This window comes from Panthera uncia, assembly GCF_023721935.1.
Source record: "Panthera uncia isolate 11264 chromosome B3 unlocalized genomic scaffold, Puncia_PCG_1.0 HiC_scaffold_1, whole genome shotgun sequence".
Taxonomy (NCBI): domain Eukaryota; kingdom Metazoa; phylum Chordata; class Mammalia; order Carnivora; family Felidae; genus Panthera; species Panthera uncia.
The window spans coordinates 91903566-91930683 of NW_026057582.1; the positions used below are offsets into that span (position 1 = coordinate 91903566).

General features: G+C 35.5%; 1 protein-coding gene across 2 annotated transcripts in view; it reads right to left on the minus strand.

Moving 5' to 3' along the window:
* The window catches only part of TRPM7 (transient receptor potential cation channel subfamily M member 7), a 121429-nt gene that overhangs the window by 63154 nt on the left and 31157 nt on the right, over positions 1 to 27118 (minus strand). For both annotated transcript variants that reach the window (XM_049611653.1, XM_049611652.1), the window contains exons 4-12: positions 22070 to 22268; positions 19575 to 19788; positions 17214 to 17338; positions 15385 to 15556; positions 13613 to 13787; positions 12535 to 12658; positions 11103 to 11175; positions 8972 to 9072; positions 2103 to 2237 (exon numbers count right to left, since the gene is read on the minus strand). In XM_049611653.1, the coding sequence (XP_049467610.1) occupies positions 2103 to 2237; positions 8972 to 9072; positions 11103 to 11175; positions 12535 to 12658; positions 13613 to 13787; positions 15385 to 15556; positions 17214 to 17338; positions 19575 to 19788; positions 22070 to 22268 (1318 nt within the window). The remainder of the gene's footprint in view (positions 1 to 2102; positions 2238 to 8971; positions 9073 to 11102; positions 11176 to 12534; positions 12659 to 13612; positions 13788 to 15384; positions 15557 to 17213; positions 17339 to 19574; positions 19789 to 22069; positions 22269 to 27118) is intronic.

Consider the following 27118-nt stretch of genomic DNA (forward strand, 5'->3'; position numbering starts at 1 on the left):
GAGCTGAAGTTGGACGCTTAACCAACTGAGCCAACCAGGCACCCCTAAATTCTAGTTCAGACATCTTACTGCATTGATTAAATCCTTGGCTGTCATATCTTCCTGTTCTTTCTTTTGAGGTGAATTCCTCTATCTTGTCATTTTTGATGAGAAAAAACAGTAATAACAGAATCAAATAAAAATTTAAAAAGTAAAAAAAAAAAAAAATCACATAATGGAAGCTAGATCCTAGGTGTGTTTTGGTCTGCTTGTTAAAAGAAGCTTGGAAGACAAAAGAGAAGAGAGAAAAATATATATAATAAAAAAAAACGATAAAAAGGCCGCCTAGGGTGCTCAATCAGTTGAGAGTCCAACTTATTTCAGGTATGGCTGTGTTTCAAAACCCCACATTTTAGAGACCCCTATGGCTCAAAGCCATCCTCTGGGAAACGGTCTTGCTGTGCTATGTCTGGGGCCGGCTTGTCCCGGAAAATGGTTGCACCACGGTGCACTGGCACCAGCTCGAGTTTATGGTAAATAACAATACACAGCTGGTACCAGGGTTTACTGCCCTCAGCCACATCTCTGTTCCTATACAGGTGACTGAGGTGGCTTGAAGGTGACCACTGGGTGTTTTGCTTGTGGAGAGGCCATATCACCTCTACCAAACGCACTCCAAGCAGGGGAACCGCTTCTCCCCATGCGACCTAGGGGATCCTCAGACTGGACAGCCTGCTCCCAGGTCTCCACCCTGCTTCCTCACTGAAGTAGCACCAGGGGCTGACCTCTGAAACTTCAGACTGTGCTCCGCTGTTTATAAAAGACTGGCAGTAATGAAACCCTCTCCTTTTTCCCCCATTAGTGGTTTCAGGGAGTAGTTTTTTCTTGTGTAGTCCTCTGTGCATGTTTTCACTCCTTCTCTTTAGACGCTTTTATAGCGAGTGCTTTCTTCCACAAACCCAATGCACTGCTCTCTCTCCCTCTGTCTTTCTCCTGCCTGGGAAAACAGCTCCCTCCCATGTGAAGCACCACGGCTCTTCTATCCCCCAATTCACCTCTCCACACCATGTACCTGCCGTGTTCTCTCCCTCAAATTATTCAGATTGTTCTGTTACCCTCAGATCAATTTTCTAGATATTCAAATGGTTTGATGTCGATCTAGCTGTGTTCGAGGGACAAGACAAGCCCAGGGTCTCCTTACTACTCTGCCATTTTAAACCCCCACCCCCACCCCCACCCCCACCCCCACGGATCTATCAAAAATTTTTAAATTGAAGAAAGACATGGTAAAATATATGATTATAAGAATAATTAGTTTAAAGAACTAATTTGAAGAAAGGATAAGATTAGACTACTGAAGTAGTATGACTGCTATAAAGACAAGGTACAAAGACATTAGGAATGAAAAGGAGATAAATAAGTAGAAACTGATGAATGGACAGACAGCTTTGCAGAGAAGTCAGATTTAGAAAGCTAGGATTTGGTAATAGTGCACTTCAAAGTATAGCTCAATTAAAGCTGGCAACATGGAAAACCAATAAGATGGCAGTATTTACTCTCTCCAATGCTAGACATGTGAAATTTCAAAATGAATGATTTCAAAAGGCTTTGTAAGGGGGATAGTTTTCAGGAGCTCTTTAGAAAATAATGAAAAATGGTATGTAACCTAAAAGGGGGACACCACAAGGTCAAAATCATGAAAAACAAAAAGGATAAACAAAAAAACAATGTGTAATTTCTCTATTACAAAAAGGCATCAATAAAAATTTAGTGTAACAAATGATGACCAAGAAAAAAGAAAAAGGAAATACAATTATTCTGTAATTAAGAAGCTGATCCTAGAGTTTTAAAAAGGGGCGAGGATAAGGAAAAGACAGGCTTATTAACACTTTACCTTTTCCCTATGTTGCCACGATGACAGGGAAAATCTCCAGAAACAAGGAAATGGTTTCAGATTGTCATATAGCACACTAAGACTTACAGGACACTAAGACTGGCTGCAATTTTTTCAAGTAATCAAGCAAATCATTAAAGGTTTTAGCAGAATTGGATATGTTTAAGTAAAATGACATTTCCCAAAGATAACAAAGCTTAGTCAACAAAGAATTTTAACACACACTTACTGTGTTGTAAAGTTCTTCCAGTCTAGGAATGGTAAGGAATTTATGCATGCTTACTCCATTTTCAATAAGTAGTTTTACAAATGCAACTCTATCCATTACAAGAGCATCAAGCATAGCTTGTTCCAAGGATCCAACCTAAAATATCAAAATTAGTGAATATATTTCACACATTCTAATTACACAAATAATTCTTAATGCAAGTCCTAGGATTTATACTTATTTGTTCTTGAATAGTTTTGGAACAAACTAAAAAGATGCAAAATAGTAAAAGGCTAGAACTTAAGGTATAAAGGGAATAGAAGAAAAGACCTCTCTATACTAGCATTCCCCAAAGAATACTCCATAAGCACTATTTCTGCAGGAGAGAAGTGTTACATATTGGGGGGGGGGGGGGGGGAGAAAGAATCCATCATCAAGTAAATTTGGGGGAAAAAAATCTTAGAGCAATGGTTCTCAATGTTTAGGAAAGGTTTTTTGGACAGATCATTTCACTATTTGGGGGCCATTACTAACATTCAAAGGATACCAGATATCATGCACTACGCCAGACAATTTCACTCAGAAAGGACTGTCCGATATCTCACACAACTTTGTTATGCTGTTGGACTTTCATGTGTGAAAATGCAATAATTCTGCTTTACATATAAACACAAAGTATTGTCATAGTTTGTTTTGCAATGAAGTTTCCAAAAATACAACATCATATTAGTTACATAAGATGGTACTTAGTTTTCTTTAGAACTTTAACAGAAATTATTCACCATTAGAGAAAAATTACATCTCCTAATAGCAATATAATTTGTGCCATTTGAGTTTAATGTAAACCATGTATGTCAGCCAGTATTTTTAAGCTGCCCCTTTTAAGTTTTTAGGGACTCTTTATAGACTTCAACAGACTCTGAATCAAATGCTGTTAAATTAGTGGAGACACAAATAGAGAAATTTCAAGTATCATTAATAGGGTATTATATTTTATTTAAGAAACAATTTTTAAAAATCATTTATTTTTGAGAGAGAGACAATGTAAGCAGGGGAGGAAGAGAGAGAGAGGGAGACACAGAATCCAAAGCAGACTCCAGCCTCTGAGCTGTCAGCACAGAGCCTGACTTGGGACTCGAACTCACAAACCGAAAGATCATGACCTAAGCTGACGTCAGACACTTAAACAACTCAGCAACCCAGGCGCCTCATAAAGGGTATTTTATTAATAGAACACATTGGGGCACCTGGGTGGCTCAGTCGGTTGAGCGCCGACTTCGGCTCAGGTCACGATCTCGCGGTCCGTGAGTTCGAGCCCCGCATCGGGCCCCTGTGCTGACAGCTCAGAGCCCGGAGCCTGTTTCAGTTCTGTGTCTCCCTCTCTCTGACCCTCCCCCATTCATGCTCTGTCTCTCTCTGTCTCAAAAATAAATAAACGTTAAAAAAAAAAAATATAGAACACTAATATATTTAATATTAATGCATTTAACATTAATATATTTTATATGTATATTAAGATATTTTAAATATCTCATATTATTGCTTCTGTATATTTTTAATATTTTAGTACCATATGATAAAATAAAACTTTGTGGGGAAAATCAGTATCAAAATTATTGGCTGTTTTTTGGGTTTTTTTTTTAACCTGTTGTTTTTCAATTTATTCTGATACTGTCTGCATAAGTTTACTAGATAAATGTACAACTTCTCTACAGTAGCTTCTATTACCATTTCTCCAATCTGTCCTCTATTTCCATCTCTTAGCAAAGGATCTGGTCACCAAGATCTTCTTAAGGATACTAACTAAATGCACACCTCATACATGATGGGATTTCAACATGGAAGATATGTTTTCTGCAGTTTTTAAGTATATTTATTTATTTTTTGAGAGTAAGTGCACAAGCAAAGGGGGGGGGGGGAGAGAGAGAATTCCAAGTAGGCGCCAGGCCATCAGCATGGAGCCAAACATGGGGCTTGATCCCATGAACCGAGAGATCATGGCCTGAGTGGAAATCAAGAATAAGATGCTCAACCAACTGAACCACCCAGGTGCCCATGTTTTCTGCAATATTTTTTATCACTCAGCTCTATGTCACAACAAGGGAAATATTTTGACATTGCACTTAAAAATAAGGCCGAACTAATTAATAACACTGTAAAACTTATTCAATTTCTCCTATTAATAGCCACTGATTTATCAAGGCATGCTATTCTTATTTTAGAATTCTTTCTCTTATCACATACAAATAATTCTCATATGTTATTACTTATTCTAACTACTTTTGCTCTAATTCCTATTTGTTCCTCTTCTTTGCTCTTTCCTTGTCCTGTAGTTGTCAATGGGTATTTTTCTGCTCCCCATGGAATTTAAATTACCAACAACATTTCCATATTAGTGTGTACTCACAACTGCAGCATTTTACACGGATTCTACATAAAATAAGTGCAAGCATATAATTATTTATTATGCTATTTATGTTTCCATTCTTAAGTATCGTCACATTGAAATACCTATTTTTATTATAAATGACTTTCGTTTGTCTTTATCACAATATGGCATTATATTGTTTTTTTTCTTTAACATTTATTTATTTTGAGAAAGAGAGCACAAGCAAGGGAGGGGCAGACGGAAGAAGAGAGAGAATCCCAAGTAGGCTCTGCAATGCCAGCTCAGAGCCCAACACAGAGCTCAATCTCATGAACCGTGAGATCATGACCTGAGCCAAAACCAAGAGTTGGATGGTTAAATGACTAAGCCACCCAGGCTCCCCAATATATTTTTATTTGTATAGTAAGTACTTGATAAAATTTTATTTTCATGTAATAAAAAGGGCATAATGAAACTTAATGTTTTAAAAAAGAAGTGTTCTATCTGAATTGAGTTTATAACCACTGCCCAAAACAACAATAAAGCCTTACGAAATTTTCACATCTGAAGAAAAAAAGGTTTAAAGAAAAAGTATTTGCTTTGTTCCGCATTTCTTCATACACTCCATGCGTAACTCTTAACAACGAAGAGGAAAAACTGAAAAAATAGTGCTGCAAACTCTAGTATAAAGTAAAGCACAAAATCAAATAGGTAACATTGTGTTTAATAAATCCATGAGATAAACCATATATACACAGAAGATGACGGCTTTTTCCAAGTCTTTACACTTAAGATAAAAAAATTCAATGAAGCTATTCAAGGGACTAAAAGGTTGGTTTACTGTTAAAGAGTTTTACTACAGCTGATCAACATTAATTTCTTCCTCTGAAGTCCTGTAAGAATGGAAGTGACTAAATACTTTTTTATTATTTATAGGAAATACATCTCCATGGTTTAAAAAAACGATCAAATACCAAAAATGGCATAAAATGAAACTTTCTCTCTTCTGCCCATCTTTATACAAACATATCTCATAGTAACAGTTTCCAGAAAGGTTCTATGACTACACAGTGCATGCAGATATGCCTGAATGTGTGTACATCCAAAAACAGAATTTGCTACAAAGAAGCTCATGCTGTGCATACTTTTCTCCACTTTGCTGTTTACGTTTCATAGAAAAGATTTAGCTCATCCTCTGTAAAGGCTGGATAAAAATTCAATGTGGGGATGAACATTCAATTTGCCAAATTTCCTATTGATTCAGACATATAACAAAAATTTATCAAGCATTTACTATGTGCCAGGCTGTGAATATAGGAGGTGAACAAAAATAGTCTTTCTTCTATAAAATTTACTATCCAGGAGTAGAGAGAGAAATAAATAGCTAAGATATATAAATGATTTCTCACATAGTGATAAATACTAAAGAAAAAAAATGGCAGAGAAGAACACAGAAAATGCTGTCATAGGGGACTTCTATTAAAATAGGGTAGACAATAAAAAGCCTACTTGAGGAGATGTTTGGTTAGAAACTAGAAAAAGAGGGGTGCCTGGCTAGCTCAACCGGGGGAGGATGCAACTCTTAATCTTGGGGCTGTGAGTTTGAGCCACATTGGGTGTAGAAATTACTTAATAAAACTTAAAAAAAAAAAAAAAAAAAAAAGGGAAACCAGAAAAAGAAAACGAAGCAAGTCTAGGCAGGCATATAAGGGAATAGGATTCCAGACCAAAAAAACCCCACAAGTACAAAGACAGGAATATTATTGGTATGTTTTAAAAACAGTAAGAAGGCCAATACGGTTACATAAAAGAGTGCAAAGGGAATAGTGGTAACATGTAAAGTAAGAGAGGCAGTAATGGCACAAATGATGTGAAACCCTATAAGCCATCATAAGGGCTCTGGACTGTGCTCTGCATAAATGTGATGTGATCCATCTTCTGTGTAATAGGAGAGGAAGAATGAGAGTAAGGAAACAAACAGGATGCTACTAAAACAATAAAGAAGAAGGGTGACAGTAGATTGAACCACGATGATAAAAAAATTGCATATTTTAAAGTAAATATGAAAACATTTACAAATGTTATTGAACTGGAATATATGAAAAAGAGAAAAGTAAGAAATGACACTAAGGCTTCTTATCTCAAAAACTGGGAAAAGGTTGTTGCCGTTTGGTTAAGATGAGAAAGACCACTGAAGGAACTAGTCTAAACATCTGATATAACACTATATTGAATTATCTTGTACATATAGGAATATTTCTTTTTTTTCCTTTCTTTTTTAATCTTTTGACCCCCTTCACCCATTTTGTCCCACTTCCCCACCCCCTCACCTCTAGCAACCACCAATCTGTTTATATATTCCACATATAAAAGAGACCATATGGTATTTATATTTCACCTAGCATAATGATCTCAAGATCCATCTATGTTGCTGCAAATGGCAAGATTTCATTCTTTCTTATGGCTGAATAATATTCCATGTATTCCATACAATTACCTTATCCATTCATCCATCAAGCCAGGAAACAATGAACAAAATGGCAATTAGTACATACCTATAATAATTACTTTAAATGTAAATGGACTAAATGCTCCAATCAAAATGCACACAGTGGTTGAATGGATTTAAAAAACAAGACTCATCATCTCTATGATGTCTACAAGAGACTCACTTTAGATGTAAAGTCATACACTAAAAGCGAAGAAACAGAATTAAGATATTCCATGCAAATGGAAACCAAAAGACAGAATAGGTATACTTATCTCAGACAAAACAGATTTTAAAACAAAGACTGTAATAAAAGATAAAAAGGAAGGGGTCAATCCACAAAAAGATATAACATTTGTAAATATTTATACATCCAACATAGGAGAACCTAAATATGTAACACAATTATTACAGACACAAGGGATTAAGAGACATCAATAATGATAGGATACTTTAATACACCCCCCATTATATCAATGGATCATCCAGACAGAAAATCAATAAAAAAAAATTGGCTTTCGAGGCGCCTGAGTGGCTTGGTTGAGCGTTCAACTTCGGCTCAGGCCATGATCTCATGGTTCATGGGTTCAAGCCCCACGTTGGGCTTTGTGCTGACAGCTCAGAGCCTGGAGCCTGCTTCAGATTCTGTGTCTCCCTCCTCTCTCTGCCCCTCCCCTGCTTATGCTCTGTCTCTCTCTGCCTCTCTCTCTCGAAAATAAATAAATGTTAAAAAAAATTTAAAAAAAAATAAAAAACTGGCCTTCAATGGACTTAATAGATATATACAGAACATCCTATCCAAAAGCAACAGAACACACATGTCAAGTGTATATGGAACATTTTCCAGGATCGATAATATGGCAGGCCATAAAACAAGTTTTGATAAAATTATGAGGACTGATAATCATCAAGCATCTTTTCCAACCACAATGGTATTAACTAGAAATTAATTACATGAAAAAAATTGGGAAATTCACAAATATGTGACGATTAAACAACATGCTACTGAACAATGAATGAGTCAAAGAAGAAACAAAAAAAATCTTGAGACAAATAAAATTGGAAATACAATAAACCATCATTTGTAGAATGCAACAAAAGCAGTTCTAAGAGGAAAGCTGATAGCAATAGATGCCTACCTCAAAAACTTCTAAAAGTCTCAAACTTAACTTTATACCTCAAGGAATTAGAAAAAGAATAAACAAAACCCAAAGTTAATAGCAGGAAGGAAGTAACAAAGATTAGAATAGAAATAATGAAACATAAACTAAAATGACAATAGAGAAGGTCAATGAAATCAATGAAACCTAAGAGCTAGTTGTTTGAAAAGATAAACAAAAAGCTGAGAAATCTTTGGCTGCACCCATCAAAAAAAAAAAAAAAAAAAAAGGACTCAAAATCAGAAAATAGGTGATGCTACAACTGATACCAGAGAAATATAAATGATTTTAAAAGACTACTATGAACAATTACACACTAAAAAATTGGACAACCTAGAAGAAATGGGAAAACTCAATCTACTAAGGCTAAATGATGATGAAATGGAAAATATGAACAGACCAATTACGAGTAAGGAGATTGAATCAGTAATCAAAAACCTACCAAAAAACAGAAGAGCAGGACCAGACAGCTTTCTGGTGAATTCTACCAACAATCAAATCCTTCTTAATCTCTTCCAAAAAAATAAGGAGTGAATTCTTCCAAACTCATTTTATGAGGCTAGCATTATCCTGACAACACAAGAAAATTACAGGCCAATATCCCTAATAAACAAAGATGTATAATAGGGCACCATATCTAAGATTTCTTTCAGTTCTAGGATTTTTAGTGATGTATACCCTATAACAAAGGTTTTATCATGAGCAAAACAGAACTTAGGAAATCCTAAATGGATCTGCATGTCGTAGAAATGTTTAGCTAAACCAATCTTGCATTTTTGGCAGACAGGTAAAATGTCAATTCAGATCACATTTCCAGCAAATACTTTGTTATTATGCAGTTTAAGTGAATTACATTGTGTATATATTTACATACCAGCCACTGCTGTCCATAAACAAACACATGATTTTTGGCAATGTCAACTCTATCCCATGCCAGTGTAAGGATAAGCTGGTCAAATGCTGATGCATTAGTGCCTAATTGAATAAAGAAAACAGTTAATAAGTTCAATTAATTAATCTCCATTAAAATGTGAACACTTATGAACCTTTCCCATTTCCTTTTAATTAACTTACACAGTTCATGTCAGCCACTGCTCAGAGGTAGCCGGTCTCAGAGAGATAAGGTTACCCCAGGGCTTAGGACTTTTATTTTCCAACTATAGAAAACACACAGCCTCATTTACTGCAAACACTTCAGAATGCAATAGGAATAAAACAAAAATTACCTGTTTCTATCACAAAGATAGTACTATGTTAGAATTATGAAAAATATCCTTACAGGTGCTTTCCTGTACGTATATAAATTCATACATATACTTTTAATTGTTCATGCAAAAGTACATCCTACGGTACAAAGTATTCAGTAGCCTACTTTATGTGTCTTAATATCATACCCTTAGTTCCTTATAATAGTACATACAGATTAACCTCATATACACATTAACAATACTTTTTAAAGGTGAGCTAAACTTGATTCAACAATCACACTAGTGGGCATTCAGGTTATTTTGAATTTTTTGGTGAATATATTTTTAGGTACATGTTTGTTTAAATAGGATGACTGTAGAAGCCAAAATGCTGGGAAGAAGAATACATACTTTCAAACTTTTAATATACTGCCAAAATATGTCCCAAAAAGGTTATAAGAACCTTTCAATGGTATAAGAATACCCAGTAGGAGTAAAATGCTTCTTTTATTAATATTTACTTTAATTATAATATTGACCATCTTTCCACATTTTTCCCAAGCATTTATATTATTCTGCTAACATTTTTACTTAAATTCAGACTCCTTTTCCCATGAGGTATTCATCACCTTACTATTAATTTATAACAACTCTTTGTGGTCTCTCCACAATCCTATTCCTTAATTTCCTCATCTATAAATGAAGAAATAATAGGAAATCTGTCTCTTAGGGTTGTTATAAGATTAAATGATAAAGAACGTAAACCACTAAAACACAATGGCTAGCATAAAGAAAATTATATGACAAATATTGAGTTCTCTTTTTATTTTTTATATGTAGGCAATCCCATTTATTGATTTTTCCCTTTACAGTTTCTGAATTTCCTACTACTTATTATGTCTTTTTCCCAAGATGTAAATAGGTTATATTTTATTACAGTATTTTTCAAATGTTTAATCTATTGGCAATTTATTATGGTCTAATGTTTGGGAAATTCTTGTGAATGCTTAGTGCTCTTTTACTCTGCTCTGGCCACTTCACTGCATACCTGTGACTTTCAAGTACCCACCCAGATGAGACACAGTTTTAGCTTCTAATTTTTAGGAAGATTTTTCACCGTAATTCTGTTTGTTTTATGAGTTGGATGTCTTTGGCAAGATATGTGAGAGGACAACAGTTCAATGTGATGTGTATTAACTCTTTAGTCCTCAAATATACCACTAGTTTTCTTTCCAAACTTCCTTTCAGAATGAAAACAGCAGGTTTTTTTTTTTTTTTTCAACGTTTTTTATTTATTTTTGGGACAGAGAGAGACAGAGCATGAACGGGGGAGGGGCAGAGAGAGAGGGAGACACAGAATCGGAAACAGGCTCCAGGCTCCGAGCCATCAGCCCAGAGCCTGATGCGGGGCTCGAACTCACGGACCGCGAGATCGTGACCTGGCTGAAGTCGGACGCTTAACCGACTGCGCCACCCAGGCGCCCCGAAAACAGCATGTTTAAGAACATACTAATTTCTATCAACCAATACCTTATTACCTTTAAACATATATTTTTCAGTCAATTAAAAATGTGACACATTCTTAACAGGATAATTAAATGGGTCTGGTGGCATACACCTTTCTAAAAATTAAAAAATTTTAAAAATTTCTGCAAGACAAAAACAAAAGCTCATTTGCTGACAAACAAAGCTAGCACTATTACCTTCCACAAAGAATAATTACTAAAAAATTCCCCCAAATTCAGCCAAATTAAAAGTCCTACCTTATATAAATAGGCTATGAATAAGATCTTACAAATAAAAAAATCTAAATCTTACCTTTCAGTAATGCAGTAAGTATTGCTACATCTATATCCTGATGTTCATCCGATCCAATATGGAAAACCGTGATCTATTTAAAGATCAATTCATAATATTATGCCTTTATATTTTCAAAGCTAAGGCATAAGGTATACAAAACAAACTAATTTCAAACCACATAGGAGATACAGTTTTTTGGGGTTTTGGTCAGAAATTAACTTCATTTCAACAAAAGACCCCCACAAAATTAAAAAATTTTCTCATCTACCAAATAAAAATGGCAAATATACTCAAAATGTTTAGTTTAATATTATATTCACTTTCTGACCTATTTTAGGTCCTTTACTACAATAAGCAACTTATGGCCTGAGAATATAGATTACGTATCTGAGTAAATCTTGACATTATTTCTACAGAATGAACATTTAATTCAAGTAATATATATGTGTGTTCTTGAATGAGAAATGTTTTATTTATTCAATTTTTAATTTTTTTTTTAATGTTTATTTATCTTCAAGAGAGAGGGAGACATAGAGCTCAAGCAGGGAAGGGGCAGAGAGAGAGGGAGACACAGAATCTGAAGCAGGCTCCAGGCTCCGAGCTGTGAGCACAGAGCCCAACGTGGGGCTTGAACTCACGAACTGCGAGATCATGACCTGAGCTGAAGTCAGACGCTCAACTGACTGAGCCACTCAGGTGCCCCGATAAATGTCTTATTTAATCCTTGTACTGGAAATGTCTCTGAATTATCTGAAGTGAAACACCACTTGAGAGATTTTTATTTAATAACATTTTTCATAAAGTAAAAGATTATTATAATCCCATATAATTTTTTCCTTTCAACTAACTTTATTGTGTATAAAAATGAAATACATGAAACGAAACAGATCAAACCATGTTATCATCTACCTATTATAGTTGTTAAAAATTTTATCTCTGAAAACTTAAGCCCATGTTTAGATGAATGAAATTAAGCAACACTGATCTTTAATTTGAGCACTGAGTCAGAGTAAAATAAAATCTTTTCTAAATATTTTTTTTTAAGACTTTTTTTTCAGTAATCTCTAGACCCAATATGGGATCAAATTTACAACCCTCAGATCAAGAGTTGCATGCTCTACCGACCAAGCCAACCAAAAGCTCCTACAGATATATTTTGGAGAAACCATTAACAACTCTTGACAGTTCTTGCTTGATTCTAGATATAATCTGTGGAGGTCTAGTTACTAAACTTTTCCCAAAACAGAAATGCAAATGTATATCTCAATACCATACAGAAACCATAGTCCTTCTATGATATCCCTCCATTTGAACAAAATAATAAATGACATCTTTGCATGGTTAAAAAATATTTTAAAATTTTAAATCCAAATTTAAAACAAAAGTATTTCACCAATTTATAATGTATTTTGAATGACATAAAGAGGGTTATTCTGCAAAATCTACTTACAAGCTCCTTTCTTTTCATGCATTCCATCAGTGTTTGAAATAAATGAACTGCTTCACTTTGGCCAAAGTTAAATGTTTTTTTGATCGTTGAAATAATATCAGGCTCTGCTGCATCAGGAAGATTGCTGGAGTGAAAGGAAACATAACTTAGTTCACTGATTTCAATTTCTATTATTTGTAGAATCTAATATGAAGTATAGATGAATCTATGTTAAGACCTTTAACATACTGTATTAATATTAAGTACTTCACCCTGAGTGAAATATCCTCCTTCATGAGACTCCCAACTGCAAGCCATATGGGGGGAAAAACGGGAGTTATTTTTCTCTTTGTATTATTTCTTAATTGTTTTACAAGGCATGTGTTGCTATAACAGTACTCACATTTATAAGATACTGTATAAAGATAATTATAAGACATTATTATGTATTAAGCAATACTTTGCCAAGATATCTTAAACACGACCACATTCACATTTTCTCATTATATGGCTCAAAAATATAATGACATAAAACATTATAAAATACAAAAATGAAAATTCATAGTGAAAGTCTCCCACTATCTTCCATCTGCCCAGTTCCATCTCAACTGCTTTCCTCTTTCCATGTATATACTTTGGTAATCTTCCAAAATCTAGTACGGATACCAACCTTTCTCAGCCACAAACTGTTATGTAGATATACCATAATTTGTTTATCTAGTCCTCTTGATACACATTCTATTTTGTTCCAATCTTTTACTTTTACAAAAAACATTGTAATGAGTAACTTTTTATAATCTTGTGTATATCACACATGTAAAAGTACACGTATACCAACAATTCCTAGAAATGGAACAAAGGGGTCAAAAGATACATGCCTCTGTATGTTTGATAGATCTTACAAAATTGTCCTCTATGAAGACTGTTATATTTTAATTCATTCCCATAATGTATAAGACAAGCTATTTCCTCAAACCTTAAAGGTATTATTAAACTTTAAATTTTCATGTTCATAAAATACTGAAATTAATCCAATATTCTAAAAACCGTAAGTCTCTTTACATAGTTATTAAAATCTTTTTTGCAATCACATACTTACCCTCCTTCTTCTGTTTGTTTATGAATATAAGCCAGTAGATCTGCAGCTCTGCCTGTTCCTTCACAAACAACGACTGGAACAGGAGGGCTTTCCTGAAGGTATTCTAAAACTGTGAGGATGACATTTGGTCCACCCTCAAATATAAGTGCCACCACAGGGACACCTTGTCCAATTCCTTAACAAAGTAAAAGATTGCAAGATATCAGGCAAAACATAGAGCAATTTAATCTTATTTTTTTACTTAATCAAAACCAAAATAAAAATAAGCCAAAATATAATTTCTTATACAACTGTGCTGACTTCACTTTATGTATTCAACATGATACCAAATCTTGCATAAGTTAAACACTGAATACATTACTTTTTCATTAAATTAAAATCTGTTCTAAATGACAAAATTAGAAATACAATACTTCTATGATTAGGCATGCACTAGAATTTAGATTCACTGAAAAGTAAGATTTATTTTGTATATTTCACTAATTGGAACTCTTGACAAATAATTTATAACACCAATTTGTTTTTCTTTTTAAGATTTTTAAAATTTTTAAGTAATCTCTACACACAACATGGGGCCTGACCTCACAACCCTGAGATCAAGAGTTGCATGCCCCACCCACTGGGCCAGCCAAGACACCCCTAGTTTGCTTTCTAATACTGTGGGAGTTGAACTTCTAATGTATATTTGTTTTTATTCGTTTTTAAAATGTGTATTTCTGATTTCAAATGCAATGAGACATTAACATAAAAATTAATGAGTCAGGACTACCTAAATGTAACTGATAAAAAAAAAAATCCAAGACCTCTACAAGAGTAACAGAAAAGATTTAGTGAAGAATACCAATTTTTGTTTTTACAATAACTTGCAGTGAAAGAATCCCAATACACATAAATGTAGGATTCTAAAACATTCCTGAATTTTAGGAGAGGATATGACTCCAACGTAATTTGAATGCACCCTTCTATAATTTTGTATTTCTATTTCACTTTGTCACAAAGCCCACCTTCTTGGTGTCTTAGGACTATAAAATTTCTTCTTTTTGAAAGAGAAATCTAGAAGTTGAATCAGAAAGTATGACCATGGTTGGAAAGGCAGACCAGTGTCAAGAATATCAATTTTTAAGACACAGCTACCAAAGAGTGATACCTATTCATGTTATAAACTTTAAACAAGATGATTCTTACTTTGCAATAAAGTATCTTTTTTTCCTTTTTTCCTCTTCAATCTTGAATTTCAAGTCATGTATTAGAATACATCACACATTAAGAATATTTCTGAATTCCTTGGGCTGCAAGGGGATTACAACAGCAACAGAGCTTCCAATGAACCTTTGTGGCTTTGGCCACAATATGTGAATACCCTATTTGGGCTCAGACTTCCTATTTGGCCTAAGATCAGTCCTTTCTTTTTTTTTATTTTTTTTTAATCTTTACTTATTTTTGAGAGAGAGAGAGACGGAGAAGGAGTGTGAGCAGGGGAGGAATAGAGAGAGAGGGAGACACTCAATCTGAAGCAGGCTCCAGGCTCCAAGCTGTCAGCACAAAGCCCAAAGCAGGGCTCAAACTCATGAACCATGAGATCATGATCTGAGCCAAAGTCAGACGCTTAACTGACTGAGCCACCCAGTCGCCCCTAATGATCAGTCATTTTGGTTGTTCTGTATGTTGTCTTGCTACAAAAGGAAATAAACCCTCCGAAGAACCTTTTTAGAATCTTTTTAGAATCTAGCCTAGAATGATCTCAACAATAACAAACTTATAAATTCCCTTACTAGCATGAATTCTTTGCTGATTAATAGTTTTTTCAAGTTCTCTTCTCAGTCTGACTTCTGCCCCATACTTTCCAACAGTGCCATCATCCACCAATATGAAATGGGAATGTAGATTATTCAGAACATTCAATTTGCTCAGAGGGTTCAACAATGTTTGATAAGGAGCAACCACCTAAACAACAGCAAACATGAGTTAGTGGGCAGGATTAATTATAATATAAAGAAAAAATAACTTTGAAATAACCTATAAAGGCAAGTAAGAGGTAAAATTCTATTTACAATATAGTAACAAATAGAAAATGTCAAAAAAAAAAAAGGTGTCAAAAAGCACAAGCTTTTCTTTTTTAGGTTCATGGTTTTTTTTTCTCCCAACACTTTTTTTTCCAAATTTTTATTTAAATTCTACTTAGTTAACATACAGTGCAATACTGGTTTCAGGAGTAGAATTCAGTGATTCATCAATTACATACAACACCCAGTGAAAAAGTACAAGCTTTTAACCAACTGAAAATTAACCAACAATGGGTTGAACCATACAACTGTATTTCATCTCATTTCAGAATATGTATTATTTTTTAAAAGTTTATTTATTTATTTATTTATTTTGAGGGGAGAGGAGAGACAGAGAAAGGGAGAGAGAGAATCCCAAGTAGGCTCCAGGCTGTCAGCACAGAGCCCAACGTGGGACTACATCCCATGAACCTTGAGATCACGACCTGAGCCAAAACCAAGAATCAGACGCTTAACCAACTAAGCCACCCAGACGCCCCTAGAATATATACTATTTTATTATTACATGCAAAGGAAACCGAAAATAAATAAGTAGTGTGAACAAACTGTTAGGTTATTAGTGAATAAAGAGCAATATACAAAGGACACTGAATTAGAGCAATCAAATGTTATATTGCTATTTTTCTAGCCCTAAGTAGAATCTTTAAATTTGATAATAGAAATATAATCACACTTGAAAGTGATCATTATAATTCAGTAATTCTTTTTTAGTAGTCTCTTGACAAATATTTATAACCAATTCACATGTCCTTAACCTATTCAAATAAAACACTAGCAACTGATTACTACTCTTAGTGACAATAAAATTAATTCTTAATGTCATTAAAAATTTAATTTCAAAGACTGGCGTGATTTGGAAGAGGTGTGAAATAGCTATACAAAACAGAAACCGAAACATACTAATAATATAATACAGGGCACCTGGGTGGCCCAGTCATTTAAGCATCTGACTTCAGTTCAGGTCATGATCTCATGGTTCGTGGGTTCGAGCCCCACTGTCAGGCTTTGTGCTGACAGCTCGGAGCCTGGAGCCTGCTTCAGATTCTGTGTCTCCCTCTCTCTCTCCCCTCCCCCACTCAAACTCTGTCTCTCAAAAAAATAAGTAGTAAACATTAAAAAAAATTTTTTAAATAATAGAATGCCAATTACTTATATCTATGAATGCATTTTTGAAAGGATAGTAAGAAAACCTCAAGAAATTAACTTAAAAAACAATTTTTTTAATGTTTATTTTTGAGGGGGGGGGAAGGGGCAAAGAGAGAGGGAGAGAGGGAGAATGTGAAGCAGGCTCCAGGTTCTGAGCTGTCAGCACAGAGCCCAATGTGGGGCTTGAACCCATGAGCCATGAGATCATGACCTAAGCCGAAGTCAGATGCTTAACTGACTGAGCCACCCAGGCACCCCAAGAAAATACTTTTTAAACATAATTTGAAAAGTATAGTATGATCATGAATAGTTTAAGTTGACTTGCACTATTCTTACTCTAGTTTTGTTTATACAGAAGTTCAAACATAATAAGTTTTTAAAATCATTCTTACATCTCTCCCAACAAGATCATTTCTGTTTTCAATCACTCCCCATGGAGCTATTCCAATAGTGCAAATCTTTCGAGATGATCTGGAAGCATGTTCTTTGAGGGCATCACCAACATGTTTTGCCACACCTGTTTATACAAAATTTATTTCACTTTATTTGAAAGTAGTTATTGTTTTCAGAATAATCCTGTGCTCAATCTATGACACTATAATTGGTGATATTTTTCTTTATACAAAGATAAAAAGCAACGAGGTCCAAAAGACAAACTGATGAAAGAAAACACAAGGACCAAAAAGAAAACAAACAAAAGAATCCCACAATGTCAAATCACTACAACTGCCTGAAACACACGTAAAAATAACTTTTACCATGTTGTTAGGCCTAGTCCTCTCTTAGATTCCTCATGTAAGTAACTGTAGTTTGTTATTGTTCTACACATCATCTAAAAAAAAATGAAGAGTATGGCTCAGGACCATAAGCAACACACACACACACACACACACACACACACACACACACACCAAGCAACTACAAAAGTTGTCCAACTGAATCAAAAATAAGGAAAAAAGTAGAAAAGATAATTCAAAAGAGCATATAACTCCTCATTATCACTTGTTATTGGCTGAACTGGATCTTTCCCAAAATTCTTATGTTGAAATCCTAATCCCAGCACCTCAGAATGTGACTGTATTTGGAGACAGGTCCTTTAAAGAGACTATACACTGTAAATGAGGCCCTAACCCAATCTGTCTGGTGTCCTTTTATGGAAAGGAAATTTTGGACCCAGAAAGAGATACCAGGAATGCACATGCACAGAGAAGAGGAAACAGTGAGAAAGTGACCATCTACAAGCCAAGGAGAGAGGCCTCGGGAGGAGCCAAACCTGCTAACAACTTGATCTTGGGACCTCCAAAACTGTGAGAAAATTTATTTTGCTTAAGCCACCCAGCCTGTGGTATTTTGTTATGGAAGCCCTAGAAAACCAATGCATCACTCAATTTGATTTTTAGAATGCATTAGATCTCCTTCCTCATCTGGATTATGGAAATAGCCTCTTCACTGGTCTTCCAACTGCTGCATTGCCTGTGCATAGTCTATTTTCAAAACATCATCCAAATGATCTTTGTTCTTGTCAACTCTCTGCTTAAACCTTCCCTTCTTACTCAGAGTAAATGTGAAAGTGCTTGCTTGTAATGGCCTATAAGGTTTTATATAATGATGTGCCTTTGCCCCTGCTATTCACCACTCTACCCCAACTCACCCCATCCCATCACCCACCATACCCCCATACCTTTCCAACCTCATCATCTAGCCTTCCTTATTTATTCTACTTACCTACACTGTACCCTTCTTACCATTCTTCCAACAAACTAGCAGTTTCTTTTCTTTTAAATACTCTGTCCCACACTATTCTTATCTTGCTCCCTCATTTCCTTCAATTTCTACTCAGATGTCACCTTATTAACGAAGCCCCCTCCACCATCCTTCACCATCCTTCCTCTATATTTCATATGTCTCCATAGCACTTATCATCTAACATGTAATAACATATTTAGTTATCTGTTTGTTATCTGCATCTCCCCTGCTAAAATATAAGCTCCACAAAGGTAAATATTTTCTTTGCTTTGTGGAATGGTAGATCTTTAGCATCCAGAAGAATGCCTGACATACAATGAGATTCAAAATCCAGCTGTTGATAATGAATTAAATGTCTGCAAACAGTAATAATTATATTTTACTTTGGACACTAAAGTTAATCTGCCATTTTTAGATCTAACTTATATATGTGGTAAAGAAGACTTGGAATGAAAAATTATAGTATATTAAAAATTAATTTTGAAAGCTACTTCTTACCACTGCCTAGGCAATGGACTGCCATCCTGGGTTCAATTTACCAGTAGTCAGAGAGTGACAGGAGTAACACTTGGCTCTATAGTAGGGGTCAACAACCTTTTTCTGGTAAAAGGTCAAATAATAAACATTTTAGGGTTTGCAAGGTAAACAGTCTCTGTCACATCTATTCACCTCTGTTGTTGTAGCGCAAATGTAACTATAGATAATTCAAAAACAAATGAGTGTAGCTGTGCTCCAATAAATCTTTATTTACAAAAACAATGAGTGGGTTGGATTTGGTGCCTGGGACCATAGTTTGTTAATACCTGCTCTACAGTTATTATTTTTAAGACTAAATGAAAATCAAATACTTCTACAATTACCATTTATACTTAGGAACTATATAAATTATTTAACAGAAAAAAATGAATATACTCATATTTGGTGTTGACTATTATTTAAAATATCTAATTAATATTATGAAACATTTATAAACACACTAAATAAAATTGGTATAATCATCACATTACCTGTATTTACTCCTCCAGTTAAAATCCAGGCTCCGGTTGTAACTGCAGCTTTAATAAGACCCTTTCCAAGCAGCTGCTTGATTCGTGGATGAAGCTCAAATTTCTGCATGCCTCCATGCACAGAGATAACAAGTTTGGGTAATTCCATTTGCCATTCTTTAAGCAGAAGTTGTAGAATGACTTCAGGTTTGGTGTCATATGATAGTCTCACATACTAAAAAAAGATTTTTAAAAGGACAAAATAACTGAATATGTTCATAGGTTTCATAATTCAACATTATACAACTTAAAAAAATGTTATTTAGATCAGATTATTATTAAATAGATTTGACAGGTTGCTTTTAATGTACTTAACATTCCTAGGAATAAACAATAACAAATGATTTTAAAGTTGGAAAATCATTCTGTAAGAGCTATAGAAGCAGTGGTACTCAAATTTTTAACCTTTAAAACATAAATATTTTCCTCTTTCTGTTTATATAAACTCAATTACTCTTTATCTATGCACAGTATTTAATGGTTTGGTGTAACTATGAGTATGCAGTAGTGGGAACTGCTAAGGCTAGCTACAGTGATGATAAAAGGGAAAAAGAGAAAAGAATAATGAAAAAAAATGGAAGCTTCTACAACTCTTGCTATAAACAGAGGCAAATACTGTATTAACTTTGAAAATTATGCCAATGATCCAGTCTATTTATAACAGAATTTTGAATATGCAGTAAAATAACAAAAATATTTTTTTACTCAATATTTCAAGGTGTTCAAATGGATTCACAAGTTTAATTTTTGAAAAATTCTATAGAAAATAAGCTGTCCCATCTGTGGTATAATTTACTCTTGTTTGAAAGGTTAAGAAAATTGTCTTAAGTGACATCACAAAACTTACTTGCTATGACCACTCTAATTCATTTTCTCTAATGTGTTTGTATGATTTACTGCATAAGAAATCTGAAATATTCATATGTTGGAACAAAAACATTAAAAAAAAGGTTTTTTAAAAATGTTTATTTATTTTTGAGAGAGAAAGAGAAACAGTGCAAGCAGAAGAGGGGCAGAAAGTAAGGGAGACACAGAATCCCAAGTAGGCTCCAGGCTCCGAGCTGTCAGCAGAGGGCCTGACACAGGGCTCAAATTCACGGACCACAAAATCATGACCTGAGCCCAAGCTAGACACATAACCAACTGAGCCACTCAAGCACCCCAGAAGAAAAACATTTTTAATCATCTCTAAGAAAGGTTCCTTGCAAAACAATATACTGCCCACTGCTTTACAGAGCTCAAATACCAATGAAAAATATTCTAAAATATCAAAATCCAAAATATCAGAATTCTACAAAAATGAGAAGACTCTAGAGAATGCAATGAGATTTGTTCTATACGAGGTCTTCCCACATTAGTTTTAAGTCATTATTATATTTGGGTACATAAAATAGTGTTTAGAAAACAAATTAAAAAAAAGATTAAGGAATAAATAAGGAATTCCACTTTGGACAATGGTAGACTAGACTGTCTTGAATTAACTCTGCCCCTAGGAACAGAGAAGCTAGAAAATAAATAACACTTTTTTTAAGTTTATTTATTTAGGGAGAGAAAGCGCAAGTAGGGGAGGGGCAGAGAGAGTGAAAATCCCAAGCAGACTCTGCACCATCAGCACAGAGTCTGAGAAAGGGCTTGAACTCATGACTTGCAAGATCATGACCTGAGCCAAAGTCTGCACTTAAATGACTGAGCCAGGAGCGCCTGGGTGCCTCAGTCGGTTGAGTGTCCGACTTCAGCTCAGGTCACGATCTCACAGTTGATGAGCTCGAGACCCGCATCGGGCTCTGTGCTGACAGCTCAGAGCCTGGAACCTGTTTCAGATTCTGTGTCTCCCTCTCTCTCTGGCCCTCCCCTGCTCATGCTCCGTCTCTCTCTGTCTCAAAAATAAATAAACGTCAAAAAAAATTAAAAAAAAAAAAAAAAAGAAACCTCTTAAACATAAGGAAAGGTTAAAAGTAAAAGGGAAGAAAAAAAAAAAACTTAGCTATGCTGATTTAAGAAAAACCAGACACTGGAGGCACCTGGATGCCCCAGGTGATGATCTTGCAATTCACGAGTTTGAGCCCTGCATTGGGCTCTGTGCTGACAGCTCAGAGTCCGGGGCCTATCTCAGATTCTGTGTCTCCCTCTCTCTCTGCCCACCTCCCACCCCCAGCTCGTGCTCTGTCTCTCCCTCTCTCTCTCAAAAATAAAAACATTAAAAAAAAGAAAAACCAGACTTTGTCAAAAAAAATGATGAGATTAAAAGACATTTCATAATGATAAAAGGTTCAATTCATCAAAAAGATATGATACTTCTATATTTATATGCACCTATACAAATAACTTCAAAATACATAACAAAATGGCTGAGACTAATTTCCTGACTTACTGTTACATAAATCTTCAGACAACAAATATATATTATTTAGATAACAAGATAAATGAAATTTTAAAAAATCAAGTATGTGACATACCTTAGCTCTATAGGAATGAGAACCGCCTTGAAAATTTATGACTCCATAAGCATCTGTTGGGCTCTGTTCTGTATGCTTTTCCACAGACCATTCTTCTAATGTCTGATTAAAATGGTCACCCAATTTCACATCTGAGTATTTCATGGCAAGACTTGCAGTAAAACAAGCATGTTGCTTGACCAAACGACCACAAAAACACCTGAAGTAAAGAAATTTTTAAAAGATCTTTCAAAAAAATTAGTCAATGGAAAACTGAATTAAAATGAACGAACCAATGAAGAGTATAAAAATAATTTAACTTTTTAATTTTACAATACCAATAAGTTAATACCTTCAACATAGCATGAAAATAGTATAAATACATTTGCTTTGACGATGTAGACCTCTAACTTTAGTGTGGGACACCTAAAAAATGTAGTATAACCACATAATAGAACAGTATTCAGCAGCAGAAAGGAATGAACCACTAATAAACACAATATGGATGATCTCAAAATTATCATGCTGCACGAAAGAATCCAGATGCCAAACAAAACATATTTCTATGATTTCATGTATATAAAGAATTCAAGAAAATACAAACTAACCAATACAGTGATAACACTGGTGACCCAGGACCAGGAGCAGAAAGAGCAATTGTATTCTACCTAGAAGCAATTATTGGACACTACTACATAGGAAGGCGGAACCCAGTGGAGCCAGTCAGTCTCAATGATTTGATAAAAAAATCTTAACTGCAGTTTGTAGAAACCAAAGGAGCTAGATTTGTAGGGCAAAAAACAAAGAGAGGAGGGAGCTACATGAGAGAGTTCCCGATTTTTGCAGAACGGTCTCCTTGAACGTGAATAAGAATAAACTACCCAAAGCAAACAAGAACTACTCGACAACAGTAGGCCAAATAACTCCGGAAGTTCATAAAGGGCAGGGAACAGTTTGTGTTGTCACCAGCCAGAGTACAGATCTCAATCAATATACAAGACCTATAAAAGGGTCATCAGAAGAGTAATGCCTATTAGAAGGGCTAAATTAGACCTAGACCCACATGTGCCATGACAAACTAGAAAAGCAAGACTTGAAATGATCAAACTGATCCAAAGTAACTTAATTCCCTGCTAAAACAAGCCCAAAACTCCCTAACAGAAAATGACAAAATCTAGCACCCTAAGACATAAAGTTCATAACGCATAGCATCCATCAAAAATTACAAAGCATGCGCAGCACCTGGGTGGCTCAGTTGGTTAAGCATCTGACTCCTGATTTCGGCTCAGGTTATGATCTCGTGGTTTGTGGCACTGAACTCTGTGTTGGGCTCCAAACTGACAGCATGGATCATGCTTGTTATACTCTCCACTCTATCTGCCCCTCCCCTGGCTCGATCTCTCTCTCTCTCTCTCTGAAAACATTTTTTTTAATTACGAAGCATGCAAAGAAGTAGGAAAATAAGTGGGAAACAAATCACTACATGAAGACCCAAAATTGTACAGACATGGTTGAATTAGCAGAAACTGAAACAACTACTATAAATAAACTCCATTAAAAATATGCTCTGGGAGGTGACCAGAATGAAAACATGACCACAACCAGGGAGGAACTGGAAAAAAAAATTTTTTTGAGAGAGAGAGAGAGAGAGAGCACGTGCTTGCACGCGCGCGCACACACACACACACACACACACACACACACACGAGTTGAGGAGGGGCAGAGGAAGAGAAAGAGAGAATCTTCAGTAGGCTCCATGCCCACTAGAGCCTAACTCGGGGCTTGATCTCATGACCGTGGGATCATGACCTGAGTTGAAATCAAGAGTAGGATGTTAACCAACGGAGCCATCAAGGCACCCATGTAAAACACTTTTTTAAAAAAGGCCGAACCGGGGCGCCTGGGTGGCTCAGTCGGTTGGGCGGCCGACTTCAGCTCAGGTCATGATCTTGTGGTCCGTGAGTTCTAGCCCTGCGTCGGGCTCTGTGCTAACAGCTCAGAGCCTGGAGCCTGCTTCATATTCTGTGTCTCCCTCTCTCTGACCCTCCCCTGTTCATGCTCTGTCTCTCCTTGTCTCAAAAATAAATAAACGTTAAAAAAAATAAAAAAATAAAAAAAATAAAAAAAAAAAAAAGGCCAAACCAGGGGCACCTGAGTGGCTCAGTTAGTTAAGTATCTTACTCTTGATCTCAGCTCAGGTCTTGATCTCAGGGTTGTGAGTTCAAACCCTGCAATGGGTTTCATGCTGGACATGAAGCCTACTAAAAATTAAATTAAATTAAATTAAATTAAATTAAATTAAACATGCAACTATAACATCTAAAAATAATATCTGAGCAATCCCTAACAAAATAACACCACCATTCTTCACAGAGCTAGAACAAACAATCCGAAAATTTGCATGGAACCAGAAAAGACCCCGAACAGCCAAAGCAATCTTGAAAAAGAAAACCAAAGCTTGGAGGCATCACAGTGCCAGACTTCAAGATGTATTACAAAGCTGTAATCATCAAGACAGTATGGTATTGGCACATAAACAGACACTCAGATCAATGGAACACAATAGAGAACTCAGAAATGGACCCACAAAAGTATGGCCAACTAATCTTTGAGAAAGCAGGAAAGAACACCCAATGGAATAGAGACAGTCTCTTCAGCAAATGGTTCTAGGAAAACTGGACAGCGACATGCAGAAAAATGAACCTGGACCACTTTCTTACACCATAATACACAAAATAAAATGGATGGATGAAAGACCTAAATGTAAGACAGGAGGCCATCAAAATCCAAGAGGAGAAAGCAGGCAAAAACCTCTTTGACCTCAGTCACAGCAACTTCTTATGCCACACATCTCCGGAGGCAAAAATGGAACTACTGGGACCTCATCAAAATAAAAAGCTTCTACACAGCGAAGGAAACAATCAGCAAAACTAAAAGGCAACTGACAGAATGAGAGAAGATACTTGCAAGTGACCTATCAGATAAAGGGTTAGTATCCAAAATCTATAAAGAACTTATCAAACTCAACACCCTCAAAAACCAAATAATCCACTGAAGAAATGGGCAAAAGACATGAATGTCTTCTCCAAAGAAGACATCCAGATGGCCAACCGACACATGAAAATGCTCAACATCACTCATCATCAGGGAAATACAAATCAAAACCACAATGGGACACCACCTCACACCTGTCCGAATGGCTAACATTAACAATTCAGGCAACAACAGATGTTGGCAAGGATGCGGAAAAAGAGGATCTCTTTTGCACTGCTGGTGGGAATGCAAACTGGTGCAGTCACTCTGGAAAACAGTATGGAGGTTCCTCAAAAAACTAAAAAATAGAACTACACTACAACCTGGCAATTGCGCTACTAGGTATTTATCCAAGGGATACTGGTGTGCTGTTTCAAAGGAAAACATGCACCCCAAAGTTTATAGCAGTACTATCAACAATGGCCAAAGTATGGAAAGAGCCCAAATGCCCATTAACAGATGAATGGATAAAGATATGGTATATATATATACAATGGAGCAATCAAAAAGAATGAAATCTTGCCATTTGCAACTACATGGATGGAACTGGAGGGTATTATGCTAAGCGAAATTAGTCAGAGAAAGACAAATATCATATGACTTCATGCATATGAGGAATTTAAGATACAAAACAGATGAACATAAGGGAAGGGAAGCAAAAATAATATTAAAAACAGGGAGGAGGACAAAACATAAGAGACTCTTAAACATAGAGAACAGAGTGTTGCTGGAGGGGTTGTGGGAGGGCAGGAGCGCTAAATGGGTAAAGGGCATTAAGGAATCTATTCCTGAAATCACTGTTGCACTATATGCTAACTTGGATGTAAATTAAAAATTAAATAAACTAATTAATAAATAATAAAATAAAAATAATATCTGAAATGAAAATGCCATAGGGTAAGATTTATAACATATAAGACACCACAAAGAAAGAAACCCCGTAAACTTGAAGAAATAGCAAAAGACTCTATCCAAACTGAAACAATGACAGAAAAGACTGGAGGGGAACAAAAGGAATAGAACATTAGCAACCTGTGGAACAATATTAAGTATCTCAACACACACACATAATCCAAGGCCCAGAAATGAGGGAGTGGAAATAAAAATTTGAAAACACTAGGCAAAAATCTGAAAACTATTTGAAAGACAAATTTGAGCAGTTCAATAACAACTAAGGAAAACAAGCTTAAAGAAATCACACTAGGGCACTGCTGAAAGCCAGTGATAGAGAAAATCTTAAAAGTAGAAAAGTAGCAAAAAAAAAAAAAAAGAAAGAAAGAAAGAAAAGTAGCAGAGTACAAGTGTCACAATATGTGCCAAAGAACAAAGCTAATTATGACAGCAGACATCCTATAAAAAAATCATGCAATCCACAGTCACTGTGGTACAGCATCTTACTTTTTTTTTTTAAGTTTTATTTATGTAATCTCTAAACCCAACGTGGGGCTCAAATTCACAACCCCAAGATTAAGAGTTGCATGCTGTTCCAAGTGAGCCAGCCAGGTACCCCAACTTGTTTGCAAAGCATCTTTAAAGTAATAAAAGGAAAAAAAAACAAAACTCCTTATCAAATCAGAATCCTGTAAGACTGGAACAAAACTATCAGCCAACCAAAGTGACTGAATAGACATTTACAGAACACTCCACCAGCAAAAGAATAAAAACTCTACTTGAGTGCACAGGAAGTATTCACCAAGATTAACCATATTCTGGGCCACAAAATAAGTCTCAATAGACTAAAATAAGGATGGAAATCATATAAAGTATGTTCTCAGACTAGTGAAATTAAACTAGAAACCAATAGGGGCGCCTGGGTGGCTCAGTCGGTTAAGCAGCTGACTTCGGCTCAGGTCACGATCTCGCAGTCCGTGAGTTCCAGCCCCGCGTCGGGCTCTGTGCTGTCCGCTCGGAGCCTGTAGCCTGTTTCAGATTCTGTGTCTCCCTCTCTCTGACCCTCCCCCATTCATGCTCTGTCTCTCTCTGTCTCAAAAATAAATAAACATTAAAAAAAATTTTTTTTAAACTAGAAACCAATAA